Source organism: Sorex araneus, chromosome 1 (genome assembly GCF_027595985.1).
Source record: "Sorex araneus isolate mSorAra2 chromosome 1, mSorAra2.pri, whole genome shotgun sequence".
NCBI classification, from domain to species: Eukaryota; Metazoa; Chordata; class Mammalia; order Eulipotyphla; family Soricidae; genus Sorex; species Sorex araneus.
Window position 1 is genome coordinate 119,483,036 of NC_073302.1, and position 20,542 is coordinate 119,503,577.

Here is a 20,542-nt window from a genome sequence, read left to right on the forward strand (position 1 = left end):
GGTGCAAAGGATACTGGGGAAAAAAGGACTCAGAGAACTGGTCCATGAATGGAAGTTTGCCACGAGTGGAAGGTAGTTGTGGGAGGGCAGTTAGGATAGAGAAGGGCCCAGTAAGACGAAGATAGGTGGAAATGATCACACTGAGTGCTGAGAACAGGTACAGGGATATCCTTTTAATGCCTATATTGCAAACAAATATGCCCAGAAGGAAACAAAAGGAGGGGGAGAGAGGGAGAGGAGGAAAGAGAGAGAGAGGGAGGGCGGAGAGAGAGAGAGATCTAAGAAAGAAGAAAGTGCTTGCCAGAGATGCAGGCTGGAGCTGGAGAAGTGGGGGCAGCTGGGGAGGGTGGCAGGAGGGAAACTGGGGACATTGGTAATGGGAAATGTAGACTGCTGAAGGGATGAGTACTGGAATATATGACTGAAACCCAATAATGATCAACCTTGTAACTGAGTATCTCATGGTGATTCAATTTTAAAAAAAAAGAGAGAGAAAAAAATAGAAATAAACTAGAGGAAAATAATAAAACTCAACTATGAATAACTTTGTAAATCACTTTGTAAATTTGAAAATGTTTTAATTAATTTTTTTTAAAAAAAAACGGTATAATAAGGGAGTGAGATAAAGCAGGAGGAAGAAGGGGCCAACCACAGTTGAATTCTGGGCACCATGTCGAATTCTGCTGGAGTTGACAGGTGTGAAAACCGTCTCCTGAAACACGGCAGGGCGTGAGCTGCACAGAGAACAGAGCCACGTGCACGCTGCAGGCTGTACGTCCCCTTTCTCAATAGATCCTGTCAATACTAGACTGTTTTAGAAGACATGTTCTCTAAATCCCCGATTCCTAACTTCATTTCATGGCTGTTAGATGTGAACATTGTAACAGTAAGGACATTTCTGAACCATAAGTAAATTTATAAAACTATACAAGGAACTTCTTGGCATGGTCTTAGCACAGCACTCACTAAGAGGCAGGTGAATGCATTTTTTTTTTTTAAATTGGGTTGGACTGACAACTATTTAAGTAGGGTCATTCAGTACTAGCCTCAGGAACCATTGTAGTTAAGGTAATGCTGGCAGCTGTAAGCGCTAACTCTGGGTGTCAGCGGAATCACATGCAATGCTGTTTATTTCTCACAGCAAGTCAAGCAGGATTTTCCTTTCAAGCAAGGGCACCATCTGTATATCCAACATCCACCCCCCAACCCCCATTGTTCTCTTCGCTATTCTGATACCCTACAGAAGAAATAATCTAATGCCCAATTATACTCACTCTACCCTTCATGAGATAAAAGATTCAGGATCAGATATTTGGAGGCTGGATGAGGAACTTGTCTGTGAAGCTTTAGTAAATGTGGCTTTTCCTTCCAGTTCAGACAGAACGAACCCTCGAAGGTCAACGCAATTCTAGGCTCTTCACTTTGCAGAACTGGAAAGAAATTTTCAGCCAAACTTCACAAACTTAAAGACAGAAATATTTCTGAAGCGGCCAATGGCTCTCAGAACAGCTGATCTCCGAGATGAAATAGTTCAGATGATAGTTAAGTACTTCCTCAGGCATAAATTTTATCTAATGTATGAAAACTACAGTTTCAAAGTAATAGATCACGAGAATGACTTTCTGTCTCCAATTTGGGAGAAAGTGCTTGATCTGCAGATGGACGAGTGCCAACGAAGGGCTGTTTGGGGCCACATCCAGGGGTCTCAGGGGTGACTCCCAGCAGTGTTCAGGGGCCTGTAGGGTGCTACATGTGGAATACCGGGCTCTGCATGGGAAATGCACGCTCCAGCCTGCTGAGATCTCTCCAGCCCCATCACTGGGACTCTTCAGTCTGCTTCTGGTCGGCGTTTCAACTTAAGCATCTCTGTGGGCCAACAAAACGGAGTCGGGAAGAAAACTCCGAGCACTTGTGGATGTGGATGTGGCCCAGAGGCCCGACTTCAATATACCCCCACAGAAATATCTTTTCCACAGCATAGCAGAGCCAAAGAACTGGACCATCCAGCCAGGACAGCAAAGATGAGGATCCCTGGAGTGGCCCCGGGCTCTCTGAGCACTGCTTGATGGCCCCCTCCCCAGAAAAAAGATTGTCCTTATCCAGGGGCCAGAGACAGTACAGTGGATAAGGCCTTTGCCTTGCATGTGGCCAACCAGGGAGGGGTTCAATTCCCCACATGGACCCCTATGGTCTCCTGAGCCCACCAGGTGTGAGCTCTGAGCCAAGAGTCAGGAGTAAACCCTGACCATCACCAGGCATGACCCCTCCAAACAAAACAGAGCTTTCCTTGTCTAAAAGTTGTCCATATCTTGATTGTAAGATCCATGGGGCTGAAGTGATAGCACAGCAGGTAGGGCATTTGCCTTGCACGCGGCCAACCCGGGTTCGATTCCCAGCATCCCATATGGTCCCCTAAGCACCGCCAGGAGTAACCCCTGTGCATCGCTGGGTGTGACCCAAAAAGCAAAAAAAAAAAAAAAAAAAAAATCCAATATACAATATACTTCCTTTTCCCTAGGTCAGTGCTTCTCAGGTCAGAGTAAATTTACTCTGGGGCAATGTCTGGCGACAATTTCAGTTGTCACATCTAGGGGGCGAGAGAGAGTCAACTGGCATCTAATGACCAGTCGCTTCCAACAAAGAATTATCAAGCCCAAATACCCAGTGCCGTGGCTGAGGGCCAGGATCCGGAGGTTCTACCTCCAATGCACTGCACACACCCCCTCGCCCCTGATGCTTTTTGTCTCAGATCTTCATTGCATGCCCCACGGCGATCGGATCCTAACCCATTTTCCTGCCATTCCCCTCCCCAACCCCTCCACTCTCTCGGAAGGAACGTGTGCTCCCCAGTCTCACAATCTCCCTTACACCCGCAATGTCCAGCTAACTCAAATGCTAGCCCGTCCTGTCCTTCCTGGTCTCAGTCACGCCACCTTTGTCTCTGGCTGTGCCTGCAATGAACCCTCTCGATGAGAACTCCAGGGACTGTCAGGATTCCTCTTCCGGTTCTCTAATGATCGGCACTTGGCACAGCACTGAACTCACGTGGGAGGGGTCACTCCGCTGTCTCCTGATTGGAACTGGATGGTGAAAGGACTTTGGCTTGGGTTAGGCAGAAGCTGGCTGAAAACCAGGCCCAGCGGCTTCAGTGGCCAGTTAACATGCCCTACAGAGGGTTGAGTGGGATTCGCTGCAAGAGGTATAGTACAGATGGGGGCTGAAACGATAGCACAGCGGGTAGGGTGTTTGCCTTGCACGCGGCTGACCTGGGTTCGATTCCCAGCATCCTATATGGTCCCCATATGAGCACCGCCAGGGGTAATTGCTGAGTGCAGAGCTAGGAGTAACTCCTATGCATCGCCAGATGTGACCCAAGAAGAAAAAAAAAGGTATAGTACAGATACCCACTGTCCATGCTTCAAGAGCCAGATACACGGAGAACAGGACAGGGCCAGAAACCTAGACAGAGGAGACATCCTGGTCCAACAGAGAACACAGCAGCAGCTCTACTGTTATTCTGATGCACATGCTCAGAGCTTACTCCTGGCTCTGTGCTGAGGGATCACCCCTGACCCTGGCGGGCTCGGGGGACTTTATGGGATGCCAGGGATCGAACCCAGGTCAACCTCATGCAAGGCAAACACTGCACTAGCGACTGTACAAACAGTACAGTCGCTAACTATACTATCGCTCCATCCTTGCCAGTGCTGGAGTTTAAAGCATTCAAATAGCTTCACTCATTCTTGCTCCTAACGTTTTCATGGCTACCCACAACCCCAGTATTCTCTCTCCATTCCAGTCCTGGGCGAGAGGGGGGGCAATGAAAGACACCGGGCAAACCTTTACTTACGGACTCCATGGGGCGGCAGCAGGCTATACCTCGCCGTGCTCAGGGCTTATGCCTGGATGCAGGTCACCCAAATAGAAACTATCTCCGCCCTACCTCCCCGGTGAGTTTTGGCCACAACTGACATCATATCATGGCAGGACATTTAGGGTCCCTAATTGGTGCAAACTCCCACCCCAGTTCCGCCAGAGGAGGCAGTTCGTCCCCTGCTGTGGCCGGAGACTTATAATAACTCACACACAGTGGGCATGCACGGGACAGTCGCTAAGATAATACACAAAAACAGTTGATTTTTAAAGAAGCTTCGCCTTTATTAATAAGAAACCGATGGTGTTCAATTTAAAATAACACTTAAAAAAGTCCATGTCTTCGGGTCACATTAGCCCTTGACCGCTGGGAGCACTTTGAACTGATAAAACCTAGGAGCCCTCCTTTACCCCATCTCACACCCCCACCCCCCACCAAACAAACAGCTGGAACTAAGGATCATTCGTTTCAGAAGGTTCTGAGACTTCCATGAAACTGTCTAGAGATGCTGGCTTACAACTTCATTCCAAATGTTGTCTGGTTTCCAATCACTTCTCGCCTATACTAATGATTCAAAGATTACACAGGACGGCAAGACCAGCCTTTCCCACTCCCAGCTGCCCCTTCACCAGCGAAAGAGAAAAGGAATCCCATTCATGAAAGGAACCCCATTCACAAAAGGAATCCCATTCACAAAAGTCTCCATACCGAGAGGGAGGGCAGACTCCACACGGGCTACTGAGAAGATGATCGACGGCCAGATCCATGTTTAAATGATCAATACCCAGCGGGGAAAAAAATCTGGTGAATTTCCCTCCAAAAAAGTACAGACAATAGCAGAGTATTGTCCAGAAGTTCAGGAAAACAGATTTTTCTCTCCTCCTCTCCAGGTCTGCAGAGACAGTCTCAGAGAGAGACTGAACAGGAACCATTCCACTCTGCATCACCGGGCTCGAGCTTTACGCTGAATGAGCGAACACCCACCCAAACGAACGCTTCCCACTAAACAGAAGTTAAAAATCAAACGCTTGATAAGAAAGACCCACTGGATTATAAAAAGCAGGGTAGTTGATCAATGCAACCACAATACCGATTTGATTCTGCGTTGGATTGCCACAGGGTTACACTTCATTCATTGTCTGGAGGAGAACTAGGGTAGGTCCCAATGGGCTCCAGTCACAGTTATTAAGCAAGTAACTACACCCCCACCTCTGTGGCCTCTATTTCTTGACGTCTTCGGTCTCATCTGGCTCCTTCTCTTGATGCTCTCTTTCCCACCTCATTTCTTTTAACTCTTGTCGGTATTTCCGTTCGATGAACCGCTTCTGATGAGCCATCTGGGGAAAGTTATCTGACACAAAGAGAGATATTTTATACTTAATAAAGGACAGCCCCCAGTGCAGGGAATGATGTACACGAAGCAGAAACACACACAAACTCAGATTCAGATGAAATACAGTCGCACTTTGTAAGGCAAATGAAGTTAGTTTTCTTCCATGATTCCTTCATTATTTCGGCAACACAATGGTGGTCTGGATCACCAGCCTGACTTGAGATCTCAAAATAGGATGTGAACTCAAGCATGAAAGGCCCCAGACAGAAACATTTAAACACAGACAAGTGGTTTCTGAATGCTTCCAACCAGAGGCTATAACTTATATAGTTTTCCTAACAATAAGTAATATCCAGAGAGAGACAGAGATATGAAAGGAGTTGGTTAAGTAAGAGTTCGTGTCTTTTGCAAAGCTCAAATCCAAAACGTCAAACATATGACACAATTGTACCCATATTAATCAAGAATTAGCTTTTGAAGAGAACAAGAGAAGATCAGATGGGCAAAAGGATCTGAAGGCACTGTCTCTGACCCTTCTATCGTTATGTCTGAGCAGGAGAATCCCAAGGAACAGCAACTCAAGCAGAGCACTGTATTGGGTTAAAGGAGGCATGGCACTCGATGGGGCAATTCAAGCTAGATTTAGCTTGAGGTGCGATCTTGTGTAAGAATGCTGACACAGTCAAAATCTTTGATAAAGATAAAAACTTTACAATTCAGTTGTCATTTGTGTTGCATAAAAAGTATCATGTTGCAACAATGTTGCAGTAAGGTTTGTTTAGACAGTCTGAGGCATTTAAGATATGCACGCAGAGGAAATACACGCTTTTTGGGAGGATCACATAACTGTCTCTGGAGTTTTTGTGTTGTGGCCTGCCAGAGAGCAGCCTGCTCAGCCCCCTTTTATTAACTAGGTTGATGTTTTAATCAATGATATTCAGCCACATAGGCAGAATATACAAATTAACTTAGTTAACGGAAACAGTATCAAAGTCACTTCCACAGCCATTAGTATAGTCCCTGAAAGTAACAGCAACAGAAAAAACAATATTTACATCCAAGCCTAGCTAGGCCTGAGATTATGGGATGTTGTACACCAACAGTATCACAACGAAGTAAGAACTCAAGAATGGAGTGAGAAAGGGAGGGATTTGACATACTTGGTCAACAAAGAGAACACGGTCACAACAAATAGGATGACGGGATGGGCACAGCTGAGAACCTGAGTTACTGGTACAACGGAGGAAAAATGACACTAGTCTGCCTAACGAGGCACAGGAGGGATGAGAGATCCAGGAGGTGTGACTTCATATTTGAAAAATACAAAGAATCCCAGATATGGCAAAGTATAGCACATTTGGAGGAGAGTTTGTTTTTTTTTTAACTAAGATGAAGCATTATTACTGTCACTGTCACATGCTCATCAATTTGCTCGAGTGGGCACCAGTAACGTCTCCATTGTGAGACTTGTTACTGTTTTTTGGCATATGGAATACGCCACGGGTAGCTTGCCAGGCTCTGCCATGTGGGAGAGATACTCTCGGTAGCTTGCCGGGCTCTCCGAGAGGGATGGAGGAATCGAACCCGGGTCAGCAGTGTGCAAGGCAAATGCCCTACCCGCTGTGCTATCGCTCCAACCCAAGATGAAGCATAGGAAGTGGATTAAAATAGTGGTCCCAGGGGCTGGAGCGATAGCATAGCGGGTAGGGCATTTGCCTTGCATGTGGCCGACTAGGGTTCGATTCCCAGCATCCCATATGGTCCCCTGAGCACTGCCACGGGTAATTCCTGAGTGCAGTGCCTGGAGTGAACCCTGTGCGTCGCTGGGTGTGACCCAAAAAGCAAAACTAAACTAAAATAAAATAAAATAGTAATCCCTGAGTATCAGTGGAGAATTGGTTTCAGAACCTCACCCCTATACCAACATCCTCAGGTGCTCAACTTCCTTACATAAAATACCAGTGTAGGGGCGGAGCAATAGTACAGCAGGTAGGGCACATTCCCTGCTAGCCTGGGTTGGATCCCTGGCATCACATATGTTCCCATGAGCACTGCCAAGAGTGACCCCTCAGGACTGCTGGGTGTGGCCCCAAGACGAACAACACCAAAAAAATTCAATCCGTTCCTCCTTTCCTTTTTGGTTCTTGGGCCACACTCTGGAGGAGTCAGAGGTTCCTCCACTCTAGTGCTTAGGACTTGCTCCTGGCAGTACTGGGGACTGAACCCATTCCTTCAGCAGGTAAAGCCACATTCCAGTCCTTGGGGCTTTCTCTCTGCATCCCCGAATGGCATCTTCACAGACCCTCCACACATCCTTCTGAATATATTAAATCATTTCTGGATTACTTGCAAGGCCTATTCTCGTGCAAATGCTACGTCAAGAGCTGCTTGACTCTGCTAAGGGAATAAGGGCAAGGGGAAAAGTCTAAGGGCCACAGAGACAGCCCAACGAACAGGGGTGCACGCACTGTAGTTGGGACTCAATCCCTAGTATCGGCTGGTCCCCAAACAGTACTAGGAGCAAACTCGTTGCACCACTGCGGGTACCCAAAATCCAAAGCAAGAAAAGTCTACACATGTTCCAGTACAGACACAACTCTCATAACTACATAACATGCCTAAGTACATAACACATATTTCAGAATTTTAAGGTTCTTGCAGTGCAATGGACTAAGTATGTGTTCTAACCATGAAACCATGTCCCCTACTTAGTACTGTATGTAATGTCGATCTGTGGTTGATTGACTCGAGCCTGTGGAACCTGCAGAGCATGCTCCTATATGCATCCAGCTCCCTTTTTACACTGTATTTCATCCTCAACCTAGGTGGGGGAAGGGATAGAAGTGAGATGGGGCACTAGGAAATGCCTCTGAAAGGCAGGCACTGAAATCAATCCAGACGTTAGATAGAAGATCACAACCACAGCTAGACTTAAAAGTAAAAGAGCAATAAAACCTCATTCCCTCAATGACACTAAATTGATTCCTTATGAGCTTTATACAACACAGGTTTCAAGTACTTCAGATGCTGTTATTTTTAAAAAAGCAAACCTGTAAGAATTGGCTGTACAGCAAATTTCTCCGAAAGATCCTTACTTCCTCAGTAAAATCTACTGTAAAATTGAATTTGCATTAAAAAAAAAAATCCCAGTGTTCAAATTTAACCGTTATGTTCCTACAGTCCTTTCCCTACAAAGTAACAATCACACTCCACACATCCATATATAGCACAAATGCCTCTGCATATCGATACTTAAAGCCATTCCCTGACATACCCTCTCATGGGGTACGGCCTACAAAGGTACATGTATATGGTCACACTTTTTTCATTTATACCAGTAAAAGCATTTTCCCATGCTATTAGCCTTCAAAAATATATTAATGACAGAACCAGACAAATCATCCATCAGAGGTTAAGGCATGAGGCCACCCTTGGTTCTATTCCCAGCACCACATATGTCCCCCTTACTACCTCCCCAGCACTACCGGGAGTGATCCTGAGCACAGACCCAAGAATAAACTCTGAGCACTGCTGGGTGTGGCCCCAAACCAAATCAAACCAAATAAACCAAAATATATATTTGGTGCGTATATATACACACATACATATATGTATCTATGTATAATACTTACGTGTGTGTATGTGTATATATATATATGTATGTATATATATATATATATATATATATATATATATATATATATATACACACCTATACACAGCGAGCAGGGTGCTTGCCTTGCACATGACTGACCTGGGTTCGATTCCTCTGCCCCTCTTGGAGAGCCCGGCAAACTACCGAGAGTATCTCGCCCGCATGGTAGAGCCTGGCAAGCTAGCCGTGGCATATTCGATATGCCAAAAACAAGTCTCACAATGGAGACATTACTGGTGCCTGCTAGAGCAAACTGATGAACAATGGGAGGACAGTGCTACAGTGCAGCACTATATTTATTTGTGGCTATAAAACAATACATTTGTATAAAACAGGGTGCGGCAAAGGCCATTCAGAGCCCACCATTGCTTTGGTAGAGGTCTCCCAGGAACACTGGCATCCTTTCCATCCATCGTCTGGAACAGTGGCTGAGCAGCCATAGTAATGCAGGTCACAGGACCTCCAAAGTCCCATGTGTTCAGCAGGGTGGCAGGGGACACAGCTCTGTGATCAGGAGCATACGCCTTGCATGGGCAAGGCTCCCAGTTGGACCGCTGGCACCACACAGCTGAGTACCTCTTGGACAGTCCTGGAAGTCCTGGCCACCAACACCACCAGCTCAAGAACTGGAGGTGTCCAGGGGACCAGTGTGACAGTACAGTGGGTAGGTGCTTGCCTTGCACGTGGCTGACCTGGGTTTGAGCCTGGCATCCCATATGGTCCCTGAGTATCACCAGGAGTAATTCCTGAGTGCCGAGCCAGGAGTAACCACTGAACCCTGCCAGCTACGGCCCCCAAACAAAAACAAACAAAAAACCTAAAGAACTCTTGTCCAAACCAGCTGGCAGGATATGACCCTGAGAGGCCCCTAGATTCCAAAGTACACTCTCCATCTCTGCAAAAGGGGAAAATGGTGGCCGAATGACCCAGGTTCCATCCCTGGTAGCGCAGAGCCATGAATATAAGTTCTGAGCACCGCCGGGTATGACCCCAAAACCGAAACAGACAAACAAAAGAAAGGCTGTGGGGGAGAGTTGTTTAGGGATTTACTATGATGTTAAACATTTCTCTACTGTTAAACATACAGCTTGACTTCTGCATCTATTTGTTGGCTGTTATAAATCAAGTTCTTGCGCTTATCATGGTGCTTGAAATTCAACTCCTAACTTTTACGACCTATTTCCATGACAGCAATTATTTGCTACCTCGAAAGGAAATCTCTGTATCCAAGGGCATGAACCTGCTCTAAGGATGCCATACACAGGTCTCGGCTGCCTTCCAGCAGTTTAAACAATCCGCCTGGCCCAGTGTGTGCATGCTAGTCTGGCCTGGAGAGAAACCCTCTCCCCAGCACGGCTACCCGGCCAAGAGCAAGCAAACCCAAAGCTCCCAAGAGAATCTTTAATCATCTATTGGTGGGGGAGGCCAGGCCAGACACTCCCATTCATGGGAAGAAGTGACGGCAGGCTGATGATGGGGAACACTGTATGCCTGAAACGTAATGATGGATAATTCTGTAAATCACAGCGCCTTCATATAACAAAACAAAAAAAGTGATCGCACACTAACCTAAGACAGGGGGTTCCGGGATGTGGCTTAGCTGTAGAGCACATGTCTTGCCATGTGTGGAGGTTCTGGGCTCTGTCCTGGGCACCACCAAGAGGAAAAGGATGAAAAAGCTCCCCAGCAGGGTCAACGCCAATGACCCCGGGCCCAGTAACCCTGTCTCTACTTCCCACATCCCCCTTCCGTCTAGTCCCAGGGAGCCACCATCCACATATTTCCACCGGGTTCTCAGCCTGCTCGCCTTCCCCAGACTCTCTCCCCTGGCTGAGAAGGCAGCCTCCTCACCCCACCCCCGCCCCCAGGCACCCACATCCCCGGCTTCCTGTGCTTGGCGCACACCCACTCAACTGGTACTTGAAGTCTAACAGAACTGTACGGCCATGGTTTTGGTTCATAGCAATTCCTGCGGGGGTGGCGGGAGGTGGGAATTCCTTGCACTTAAGCCTTCAATGTATAGAATATAGAAGGCCAAGCTGTTCCCAACTGGTTTTGATGATGTCACTGAAATGCCTTCAGTCTGTCATGCCTCTTTGGGGACTGTGTCCTGCAGAACCAAAAGCGGTGCTACAGATACTTGCCAGAGTCTCTTGCCCTATGCCTGGCTGCCTTCACCAGGACCCCTCGGAGGGGGTGGGTTGAGTTTCCCTCCCCACCCCAACCAGAGCCCAGGCAGCCAAAGACCTCCGGAACCCAGCCACAGCCATGCTCATGGCCCCTCTCCACACATTCAGATGAGCCTCACGCATTAAAGAACCGGCAGAGGAAGCCGGTGTGTGGGACCCGGGGCTGAGACCTCCAAGGCTGCTTGGTTCAGAACTGGGTGTCTTCTGCCCAGATCCCTCATTTTCCAGTAGCTAGGCAGTCACACCCAGAAACTGCCCCTGCACTGCGTAATCCCATCAACGGCCAATATCCAGAGACTATAAAACCAAGCTCCCAGAAGGAGACATCTTATAGCCTGGTTCTTCCTCTTGGAGAATATGGCAAGCTACCAAGAGTTTCCTGACTGCATGGGAGAGCCTGGCAAACTCCTTGTGTATTCATATGCCAAAACCAGTAACAATGCTGGGTCTCATTCCCCTGACCCTGAAAGAGCCTCCAATGTGGCACCATTGGGAAGAACGAGTAAAGTGAGGGTTCTAAAATCTCAGGGCTAGGACGAATGGAGACATTACTAGTGTCCGCTTGAGCAAATTGATGATCAACGGGATGATGATGATGATGATGATGATGATGATGATGATGATGATGATGATGATGATACTTATTGTGGAAGTGAAAAACAAAAGCCGAGTCTCCACCGATACTAGTAACAATACCAACAATAATAATAAAATGCTGCATAGCCACAGCAGGAAATGTTAGAGAGCAATTTGGAGAGAATGAACTGAAGCCCTTGTGTCCTGAGGCTGCACGAGACAAGCAGGCGAGAGCGAGGTGCGCAGACATGGGTTCAGCATCCTGCGGGAGCAAAGCGAGGGCCAAGACCCCAAAAGACACAGCCTTCACCAGACTGCAGATTTGAGTGGTCCAAACAGCCGCAGGGAAACACACTGGCGGATCACAAGGGTCAGCCTTCGTGAGAGAGGGATTCCACGCAGAAGAGGGAAAGTGAAAATTAAACAAAAAAGCACTCAGGATACTTGAGAAAAAAATTATAAGCCTACTAAATACGGATCTCACATTCGACTGCACTCCGTGAAGAGAATAATTATGAAGAAAAGAAGATTCCATTTTATCAGTTACTTACCCTTTTTCCTATTTCCCCATTTTCTTCCCATAAAACACTCATTACATTATGAACGTGCAATGCTAGAGAAAGAGATGGGCTTACATTTCTCAAGTGCATCCATTGCTGCTCCCATTTCCGCTTGCTGAATACTGTGAAATGAAATCAAAGGAAGGGACACTTTAATTCTGAAGAATTTTCTCCAGAACACACAGTCAGGCTCTAAATTAAACAGGATGATCTTCGTATTTGGGCCCGTTAACCCGGTTCCTTCGGCCATCACATGCTGAATTGCACAGATGAGGAGAAGGCTGTGATGCGTGCGGGAAAGGTCAGTTACCTGCACAGAGCCGAGTGAAGCCGTTGGCTCTATGCTCTTAATACAGCCATAAAATGCCATCCCTTTACCCTGGGTCTGAAGAATGTTTTTTCTCAGGTTTTTAACATCTTCAGTATAAACTGAAAAGGGGCAAAAGAATTATAGACACCGACAGATGACAAAAGTCACTCGTCAGTTTCAAAGAGTGAACGAGAGAGAAGTGGGGGTCTGTACATCACTCGCTTTCACCTGGCGATGTCTGTACGGGCACACGGCTCAGGTGAGTAGGGTTCAGACACAGACTCTCTACGCTCTCATCAGTGCTGGGAGGTGAAAGAAACTGGACAGGCCTCTGGGGGACGCCAGGAAGCGTGGTCTCCAGCTGCAGCCAACGCCCCTTACACTAGGGCATTGCCAGGGTCCAAGGCTGGTTCTCAAGTTTGGGGCGGGGCTTGGTGGGGACATTTTTCCTTATGATTCATTTTGCTACGACCCTTGAACATAGGCAACGCTTAGGAAGACAGAACTGGGCTGGGGGGCTGGAGGGAGAGCACAGCGGGTAAGGCACTGGCTTGCTGCCAAGGGTAACTCCAGAGCACCGCCAGGTGTGGACCCAACACCCACCTCACACGCACGCTCGCGCGCACACAAACACACGCTGAGCAAGGGACTTGTGAGACATATTGTCAGGTGTGGGTCCAACACACACACACACACACACACACACCAAGGGACTTGTGAGACATACTGTCAGGTGTGGGTCTACCACACACACACACACACACACACACACACATGCCGAGCATGGGACTTGTGAGACATATTGTGACGTCTGACAGAAGCAACAGGAACGAAGAGAAGCGTGTCCTCCTACCTCGGTCCTTTCCCACAGCCTATCCTTTCACCCTTGAAGTACACGGCCACCGTGTAGGTCCTGGCATGGGATGGCCCCACGGTCTGCAGAGTCCTGGAGAGGGAAGGGAAGAACATCAACAGTGCTAAAACGCCACTTCCCCTTCTGCTTTGTGCCTGCTGGAGCATCACTGCCAATATACTCCTCCGAGAGAGACCATGGACCTACGGCCCTGGCAGGCACTTGATGTGCAGCCCCGGAAAGTATGGGGAAACTGAGGCGATCCTCTGCGGCGTTCATTTCCTCAAAGCCTCAGGAGCAGGCTCTGAAGGCGGATTCTTTTTTTTAACATGTCACTGATGGTATTTATGGATTGGAGTTTTCCGGATAAAAATCTTCCTTTGTTCTTTTTTTTCAATCAAGTCTGAATAATGTACATTCTTGTATGAATACAGATGAATCAAGGAAAAATGCATGGTCTACTTTCTTGGTATCATTAAGGAATTTTGGAGACAAATCTATAGCTCAGTTTCTTCACCAACAGGATCCTTAATCGATTTTTTCTTAAAACCGGACACGGTTTGGAAATCCTTTCCAAGGGTGCGTGACCAGGGAGTGCAGCAGTAGCGGGTTCGGTTGCTGCTGCTGCTCTTATCACTGCAAAGGATATCATGTTCCAACTGGACACTGGCTGCCCAGTGCTCGTGACCGTGCGCTTAGGCCGAGAGGCCTCAGGATGATCTTCACAGTTGGGCCACGGAGTGTGACCCGGTTCCTTCTACCGTCACCTGCTGAACTGCACCGACGAGAAGAAGGCCCTGAGGTGTGCAGGAAAGGTAGGCTGTTTGCACAGAGCCTAGTGAAGCCGTTCGCTCTCCGCCTTCCCAAGCTGCAGTGGTCTCAGAGCCTTTCCGGGTCCTTTAGAGAGTTCGGCAGCTGGTCAGAAGGGCGGGAAATGGACTCGGCTCGGAAACGCTGGAGGCCCCCTCCAAGGGCAGGACAGGATGTGCAAGGCCCCAGCCCCACACTCGGGGGGGCATTCAGGATGTGGGGGATGCAGTGACGATCTCGAAAACTCGGCGAGGCTGATAACCACAGGGGACAAGGGAAATTAAAAGGCGCCGACTGAGATAATGGCCTGAGCACCGTGGCCCAGAGGAGTTCGGGTGAAAACAAGCCCAGCATCTTGGTAAGACACAGCCCGCTCCTGCGCGCCTTCATCCGGGGGACTGGAGAGACGGGGGGTTTCTAACCTCCTTTCCTCTGTGTGTGTAAAACTCCGCGGGACGGATGCTGGGCGACAACCGGCAAGGGGACGCTGAGTGCAGTTCCTCGTCCCACTTCCTGAGCGCTAATGATCACTCGGACGCAGGGAGACTCGGAGCCGTCCACGTCACGGGGCTTGGATGTTCATCACGGTTATTAGGCACAGATGAAGGCGCTATTTCTAAACACTGGGGTTGGTGGGGGGGGCGGTGCGGGCTCGCGGGTGGCGTTGTTGCTTAAGAGGTAAATAAAGGCGACATTGTCTGACTGTGGCAGCTCCTGGGGACAATGTGTGGTAGCTTGCTGTGGAGTGAGTCAAGCTTCTCTTGGCCTCGGTTTTTCTACTGGTGAAAAGAGCCGAGAACGTGTTGCGACTCTTCAACAAAAAAAAAAGCCACACAAAAGAACGTGAAATTGCTGCCTGCCGCCTGGGTGTTCTTCCCTGCGTGGGTTTGGAAGTCTGAGAGAAACCCAGCAGGGGAGCGGGGGGGGGGGGTGGTTTGTCCACGCACCCCCAATATGGTTATTCCCATGGATGTGTGCAGGACAGGAAGGACAGGGGTGTACTGCACCTGCTTCATATGTGGGAGCTCTAGGAACAACACACGACCCCCTGTGCACCCAGGACTGGCCGGTGGGTGTGACGAGACCAGAAAGAGCTGGATTGTAAACCATTCGCCAAGTCACAGCCCGTCAACCACACCTTTGCGAGGCACCGCCCGCTCTCATGATCCTGCCTTGGGGTCAATCCTCTTGGAGATCACATTCTGGGTCCATGAGTGAGTGTCTCACAATCTGCTTCTGAATCAACCCCCGGCTTTGGGGGGTCTGGAGCGATAGGACAGCGGGTAGGGCTCTTGCCTTGCATGCGGCTGACCAGGGTTCATTTGCTGGCACCCCCTGCCCCCCCACCCCCGAGCCCACCAGGAGTGAGCTCCAAGTGCAGAGCTGGGAGTACACCCTGCGAACAGTCCGGCGCACCCCTCCTCACTCCCACCCCCTCACCCCCTGCCAGTGAAAAACAGAGACTCCTGCTTTTGTCAAAACTGGTATGACAGACATGGGTACGACCCTGCGCTTCTTTGGAACAACTTTTTTTTTTTTTGGCTACCACTCAGAGGGTAAAGCCATCTCATTAAAGATACTTGAAAAGTATATGGTAGCACTCAAGACACGCTCTGGGATGGAAAAGCTTCAATACTGGAATGACACAATGGCAGTGAAACACCACTTGGCATGGTGAGCCCCGAGAATCCAAGAGCATCTGTCAGGCAAGAGGGAGAGAAGCCAGCGTTACAGAGAGGGCAGGGCAGGTAGAAGGCTCAGAGGGGGGGAGGGGAGGGGCAGCCCAGACTCCATCCCAGCACCACGTGGTCCCCCGAGCACTACCAGGAAGGATCCCAGAGCACCAGGTATGGGAAGCCCCCGGCACTGCTGGGAGTGGCCCAGAAACCAGAAGCAAAGGGGTGGGGGGGGGTGTGGAGAAATGGAGAGAGACGCCCAAAACCGTTTACCCACATACAAGCACATAGAATCATCTAATCTAGGGGCAGGAGAGATAGTACAGCAGGCAGGGCGCTTATCTTGTAAACAGATGACCTGGGTTCACTTCCGGGCATCGCCTATGAGTGATCCCTGAGCCAGTATAAGCCCTGAGCACTGCTGAGTGTAGCCCCCAAACAAACAAACAAACAAACAAAAATCTTCTAGTATGGATGCGTGACCCATCAGAGTTAGAAGAAATGAGAAGAAAGCGCCTCCCCACCCGCCAGATGCTTACTAGAAAAACAGATTCGATCTGCGTTTTTCTTTTCTAGAAAATCTTAGTGTGTCTCTCTCCCAGGCAATAGTTTGTAGAGAGATTGGGAGGAAAAAACAAAAAATCGCAGATACTCAAGAGTAAAACCCACTTACTGTGGAGCTGAGAGCTGGAGAGGCCCAAAGAGGCGCTCAGAGTTTCAGGGTTGGGTCCCAGGTCAGAGTCCGAATCTCAGCTCCGACTGCCCCCACGGGGACCCACATCTGCCCACCCCCACCCCCCAGGCCCAGCACGCCTGGCAAGGGCACATACTTGTAGAGAGGGATGTCCGGCTCCTTGCCTTCTGTCCGGAGAGTCAAACAGCACTGCTGCAGCTGGGATTTGGGATCGTTCCAGTCCTGATTCAAAATGAACTCCTGCAGAAAGCACCCCCCCCACACACACAGACACACATGGTTACTCAGGGATGGGTTCTGTGATCACCCGGCACAACCACATTCAAGGTCTCGTGGCAGTGAAACACCCCCACTTGGCAGGGGGTGTTGGTCGTCATTGAAAAAAATGAACTTCCTCATGAACTTTGCATGTAAGTGGATCAACATGGAAAGTATCATGCTAAGTGAAATGAGCCAGAAAGAGAGGGACAGACATAGAAAGACTGCACTCATCTGAGGAATATAAAATGGCAGAGTAGGAGACTAACACCCAAGAATAGTAGTATATAATACCAGGAGGTCGGCTCCATAGCTTGGAGGCTGGCCTCACACGCTGGGGGAAAGTCATCCCAGATAGAGAAGGGAGCACCAAGTAAAATGTGATTGGAGATCCTGCGCGGGGAGGGAGATGCACGCTGAAAGTAGACTAGAGACTGAACATGATGGCGACTCAATACCCCTATTGCAAACCACAACACCCAAAAGAAGAGAGAGAGAGAACAAATTGGAATGCCCTGCCACAGAGGCGGAGTGGGGTAGGGGGGGTGGGAGGGATACTGGGTTCATAAGTGGTGGAGAATGGACACTGGTGGAGGGATGGGCTCTCAAACATGAGGGAAAAACAAGCACGAAAATGTGTGAATCTGTAACTGTACCCTCACTGTGACTCACTAATTAAAAAATAAATTATTAAAAAAAAAATGAACTTCCCATTCAACAGGCACTTACTTTTAATCGCGGGAAGAAGCAAACATTCATGAAAGTGTGAACGTACTCCAAGTCCTTATCGATGTAGAGGGCGGCGATAAACGCTGAAAGAAGAGAGAGCACGTGAGAGAACGTCCCACGCTGCCCTGATGACACTGACCAGGAGGCCAAACTGGACCCAATGCTTTAACAAGGGTTTCCACTCCCGGCCCTTCCTTCTTCCGGTGTCACCATCACCTCATCTTTATCTGCATTACGGCTGAGACAGCCTGGCTACAGCAGTATTCGTGCTTGGGGGTTTTGAGTAGAGTGGGTCTAACTCTGTGCTTCAAAGTTAAGAGTGGTTCCCCAGCACTGCCAGGTACACAGCCCAATCCCAACTGTCAAAAATACCGTGACACACTTTTATTTTTCTGCACTGCCGAGGTCACAACCCCCAGCCTCAGATATTCAAGGCAAATGTTCTATCACTGAGCTACATCCTCGGTCAAAAAACACCCCGAACAGTCAACAGCAGGTTCCCGGGCAATGAGGTAGCTCAGTGGCTGTGCGCAAGCTTCCACGTATGAGGTCGTGGAACTCCTGCACACAAAAAGGGTCAGGCCGGGGCTGGAGCAATAGCACAGCGGGTAGGGCGTTTGCCTTGCACGCGGCCAACCCAGGTTCGAATCCCAGCATCCCATATAGTCCCCTGAGCACCGCCAGGAGTAATTCCTGAGTGCAGAGCCAGGAGTAACCCCTGTGCATTGCCGGGTGTGACCCAAAAAAGCAAAAAAAAAAAAAAAAAAAAAAAAAGAGCCAGGCCCCACGACAAGGTTTGCCTACTCTGAAGGGATCTCAGAAACAAGAACATCATACATCTGATCACAGAGTTAGCTATGAAGGGCTGACATGTAGTACTCTGAGGCCTCTCACTACTTGCAAAAGACCCGCTCTGTCCATAGTCATTGGAGTAACTTATCCGAAACGACGGCCAATAGTGAGCACAGAATGAAGAAATCACCTCTACACCCTCTGCAGCCCTCCTAGATAGGCTTCCGGATAGCCAAATACACTGTCCTACTCACTTTGAGCCCACTATTAAGTTTTTCTCTCTCTTTGGGCAGATGGACTCTATAAATTGTTCCATTTCTGTTGGTGGAATAGAGCACAGACCCCTATAGATGCTTGCTCTCCTAAATATGGGCGCCAGGCGGAGCAGAGCCCAAGGAAAGTGCCCATTCCTGGCTCAAACAGGCTTTGATTTGCCATGGCCGCAGGATGGAGGGGTGCTGACTGGAGCGGGGGTGGGACAGCAACCCCAGGAACATAGACTGAAGTAGAGACTCACCACTTTGCTTTGTTTTTGTTTGGGGGCCACACCCGGCGATGCTCAGGGGTTACTCCTGGTTCTGAGCTCATGGATCAAGGGGGGGGGGGGGGCGGGCAGAAGAGGAAGGGGGGAGGACCATATGGGATGCTGCTGGAGATTGAATCTGGGTCGGTCGAGTCCAAGGCAAATGCCCTACCCGCTGTACTATCACTCGGGCTCCTCACTGTTTATATCTTAATTCCAAATGGTGTTGCAAACAAATAGATGAAAGGCAGAAATAAAGATGAAAGATGAAAAGAGATTCCCCAGGTTTGATCCCTGGTTCCTGCTTTAGTCCCCCCCCAAGCACCACCAGGAATCATCCCTGAGCACAGAGCCGGGAGACAGCTTTGAGCTGATGCACTTAACAGGTATGCCAAAAACTGTCACTGTCACTGTCATCCCACTGTTCACTGATTTGCTCAAGCGGGCACCAGTAACATCTCCATTGTGAGACTTGCTGTTACTGTTTTTGGCATATCGAATACACCACGGGTAGCTTGCCAGGCTCTGCCATGCAGGCAAAATACTCCAGGTAGCTTGCCGGGCTCTCTGAGAGGGGCAGAGGAATTGAACCTGGGTCAGCCTCATGCAAGGCAAACATCCTACCCACTGCGCTATGGCTTGAAAAAAACAAGAAAAAAAAAACACAAACAAAGCAAAGAGGCCGCTTCTGCCCAAACCTATTCTGTCTGCGTGTTAGCAAAGAAGGACCCACGTGGGCCTTGAAGTCCACCTGGAAGCTTCCCCCCACAGGACTCACATTCCAAGAGGTCCGCCAAGGTCTTGGTGCGCAGCGCCACGGGCCTCTTGGTCTTGTCGTTGGTGATGGCATACTCCTGCATGCCCAGCTCCTCCGCCACCTTGGCCTGCGTCCTGTTGTTCACCAGAGAGCTCCGCAGCAGCTGCACACAAGGGAAGGAGGGAAGCAAAGTCACGCTGCTGGCCTGGAGGTGACGGTGTTTGCCTGGCAGGTGGCCGACCAGGTGGCTTGATTCCCAAGCACCATCCGGAGTGACCCCTGAGTGCAGAGCCAGGAGGCGGCCCTGAGCATAGCTGGTCGTGGCCCCCAAACTCAAAACAAAACAAAACAAAACCCACTGTGCTTCTGGTCTCCCTCTCTGAGTCCCAGGCCCATGGCCCCACCCGAGACACTGGCACTGACCGGCACCACCCCTGGGCAGGCAAGTACATGAACGCCGTGTCCTTCAACGCTGACCCCTGGCAGCACCGACATCCCTAACGCATCCGTTTCTGCACACTGGCTGACTCTGCTCCCCATCCTGGGAACTTCGGCTATTGAGCAGCCGACATGCAGTGTTGGGGGCAGGTCTTGACCCTGGACTACAGTTCAAGGTCAGAGCTTCTCTTAAGTTTTACAGAATTCTGGTGGAGCAGTCGCAGTTCTCTTACAGTGGTTTTTATTTCTTTTTTTTTTTTTTCAGTGGAGGGAACGCTGGTTTCCAACACTGGTTTATGGTTTAGGAGTACAGGCTCCACGTTCTTTACATACATGTGACCAGACCAGATCTTCCCACCCAGCAAGGACCAACTACCCTTCATCAGAGTCTGCTGGATACCTTCCACCTCTTGCTCCCGCCCCGAAACCAACTCCATGAAGTATAATGCACATGAGATAAAGGCAGTTGTTTTAAAGTAGCCAAGACTGAACAGCTTTTACGGTATTCCCATAAC

At 49.2% G+C, this 20,542-nt stretch overlaps 1 protein-coding gene across 4 annotated transcripts in view; it reads right to left on the reverse strand.

The window, feature by feature from the left end:
* Positions 1-4,141: 4,141 nt before the first annotated feature.
* The window catches only part of DROSHA (drosha ribonuclease III), a 129,664-nt gene continuing 113,263 nt past the window's right edge, over positions 4,142-20,542 (reverse strand). For 3 of the 4 annotated variants that reach the window (XM_055132420.1, XM_055132414.1, XM_055132406.1), the window contains 6 exons: positions 19,611-19,752; positions 17,518-17,600; positions 16,667-16,770; positions 13,351-13,443; positions 12,263-12,309; positions 4,142-5,225 (listed from right to left, as the gene is read on the reverse strand). In XM_055132420.1, the coding sequence (XP_054988395.1) occupies positions 5,095-5,225; positions 12,263-12,309; positions 13,351-13,443; positions 16,667-16,770; positions 17,518-17,600; positions 19,611-19,752 (600 nt within the window). In that variant the 3' untranslated portion in view covers positions 4,142-5,094. Of the gene's footprint in view, positions 5,226-12,262; positions 12,310-13,350; positions 13,444-15,623; positions 15,860-16,666; positions 16,771-17,517; positions 17,601-19,610; positions 19,753-20,542 lie in introns of those variants that run through there. The other variant, XM_055132424.1, reaches the window with a different exon arrangement.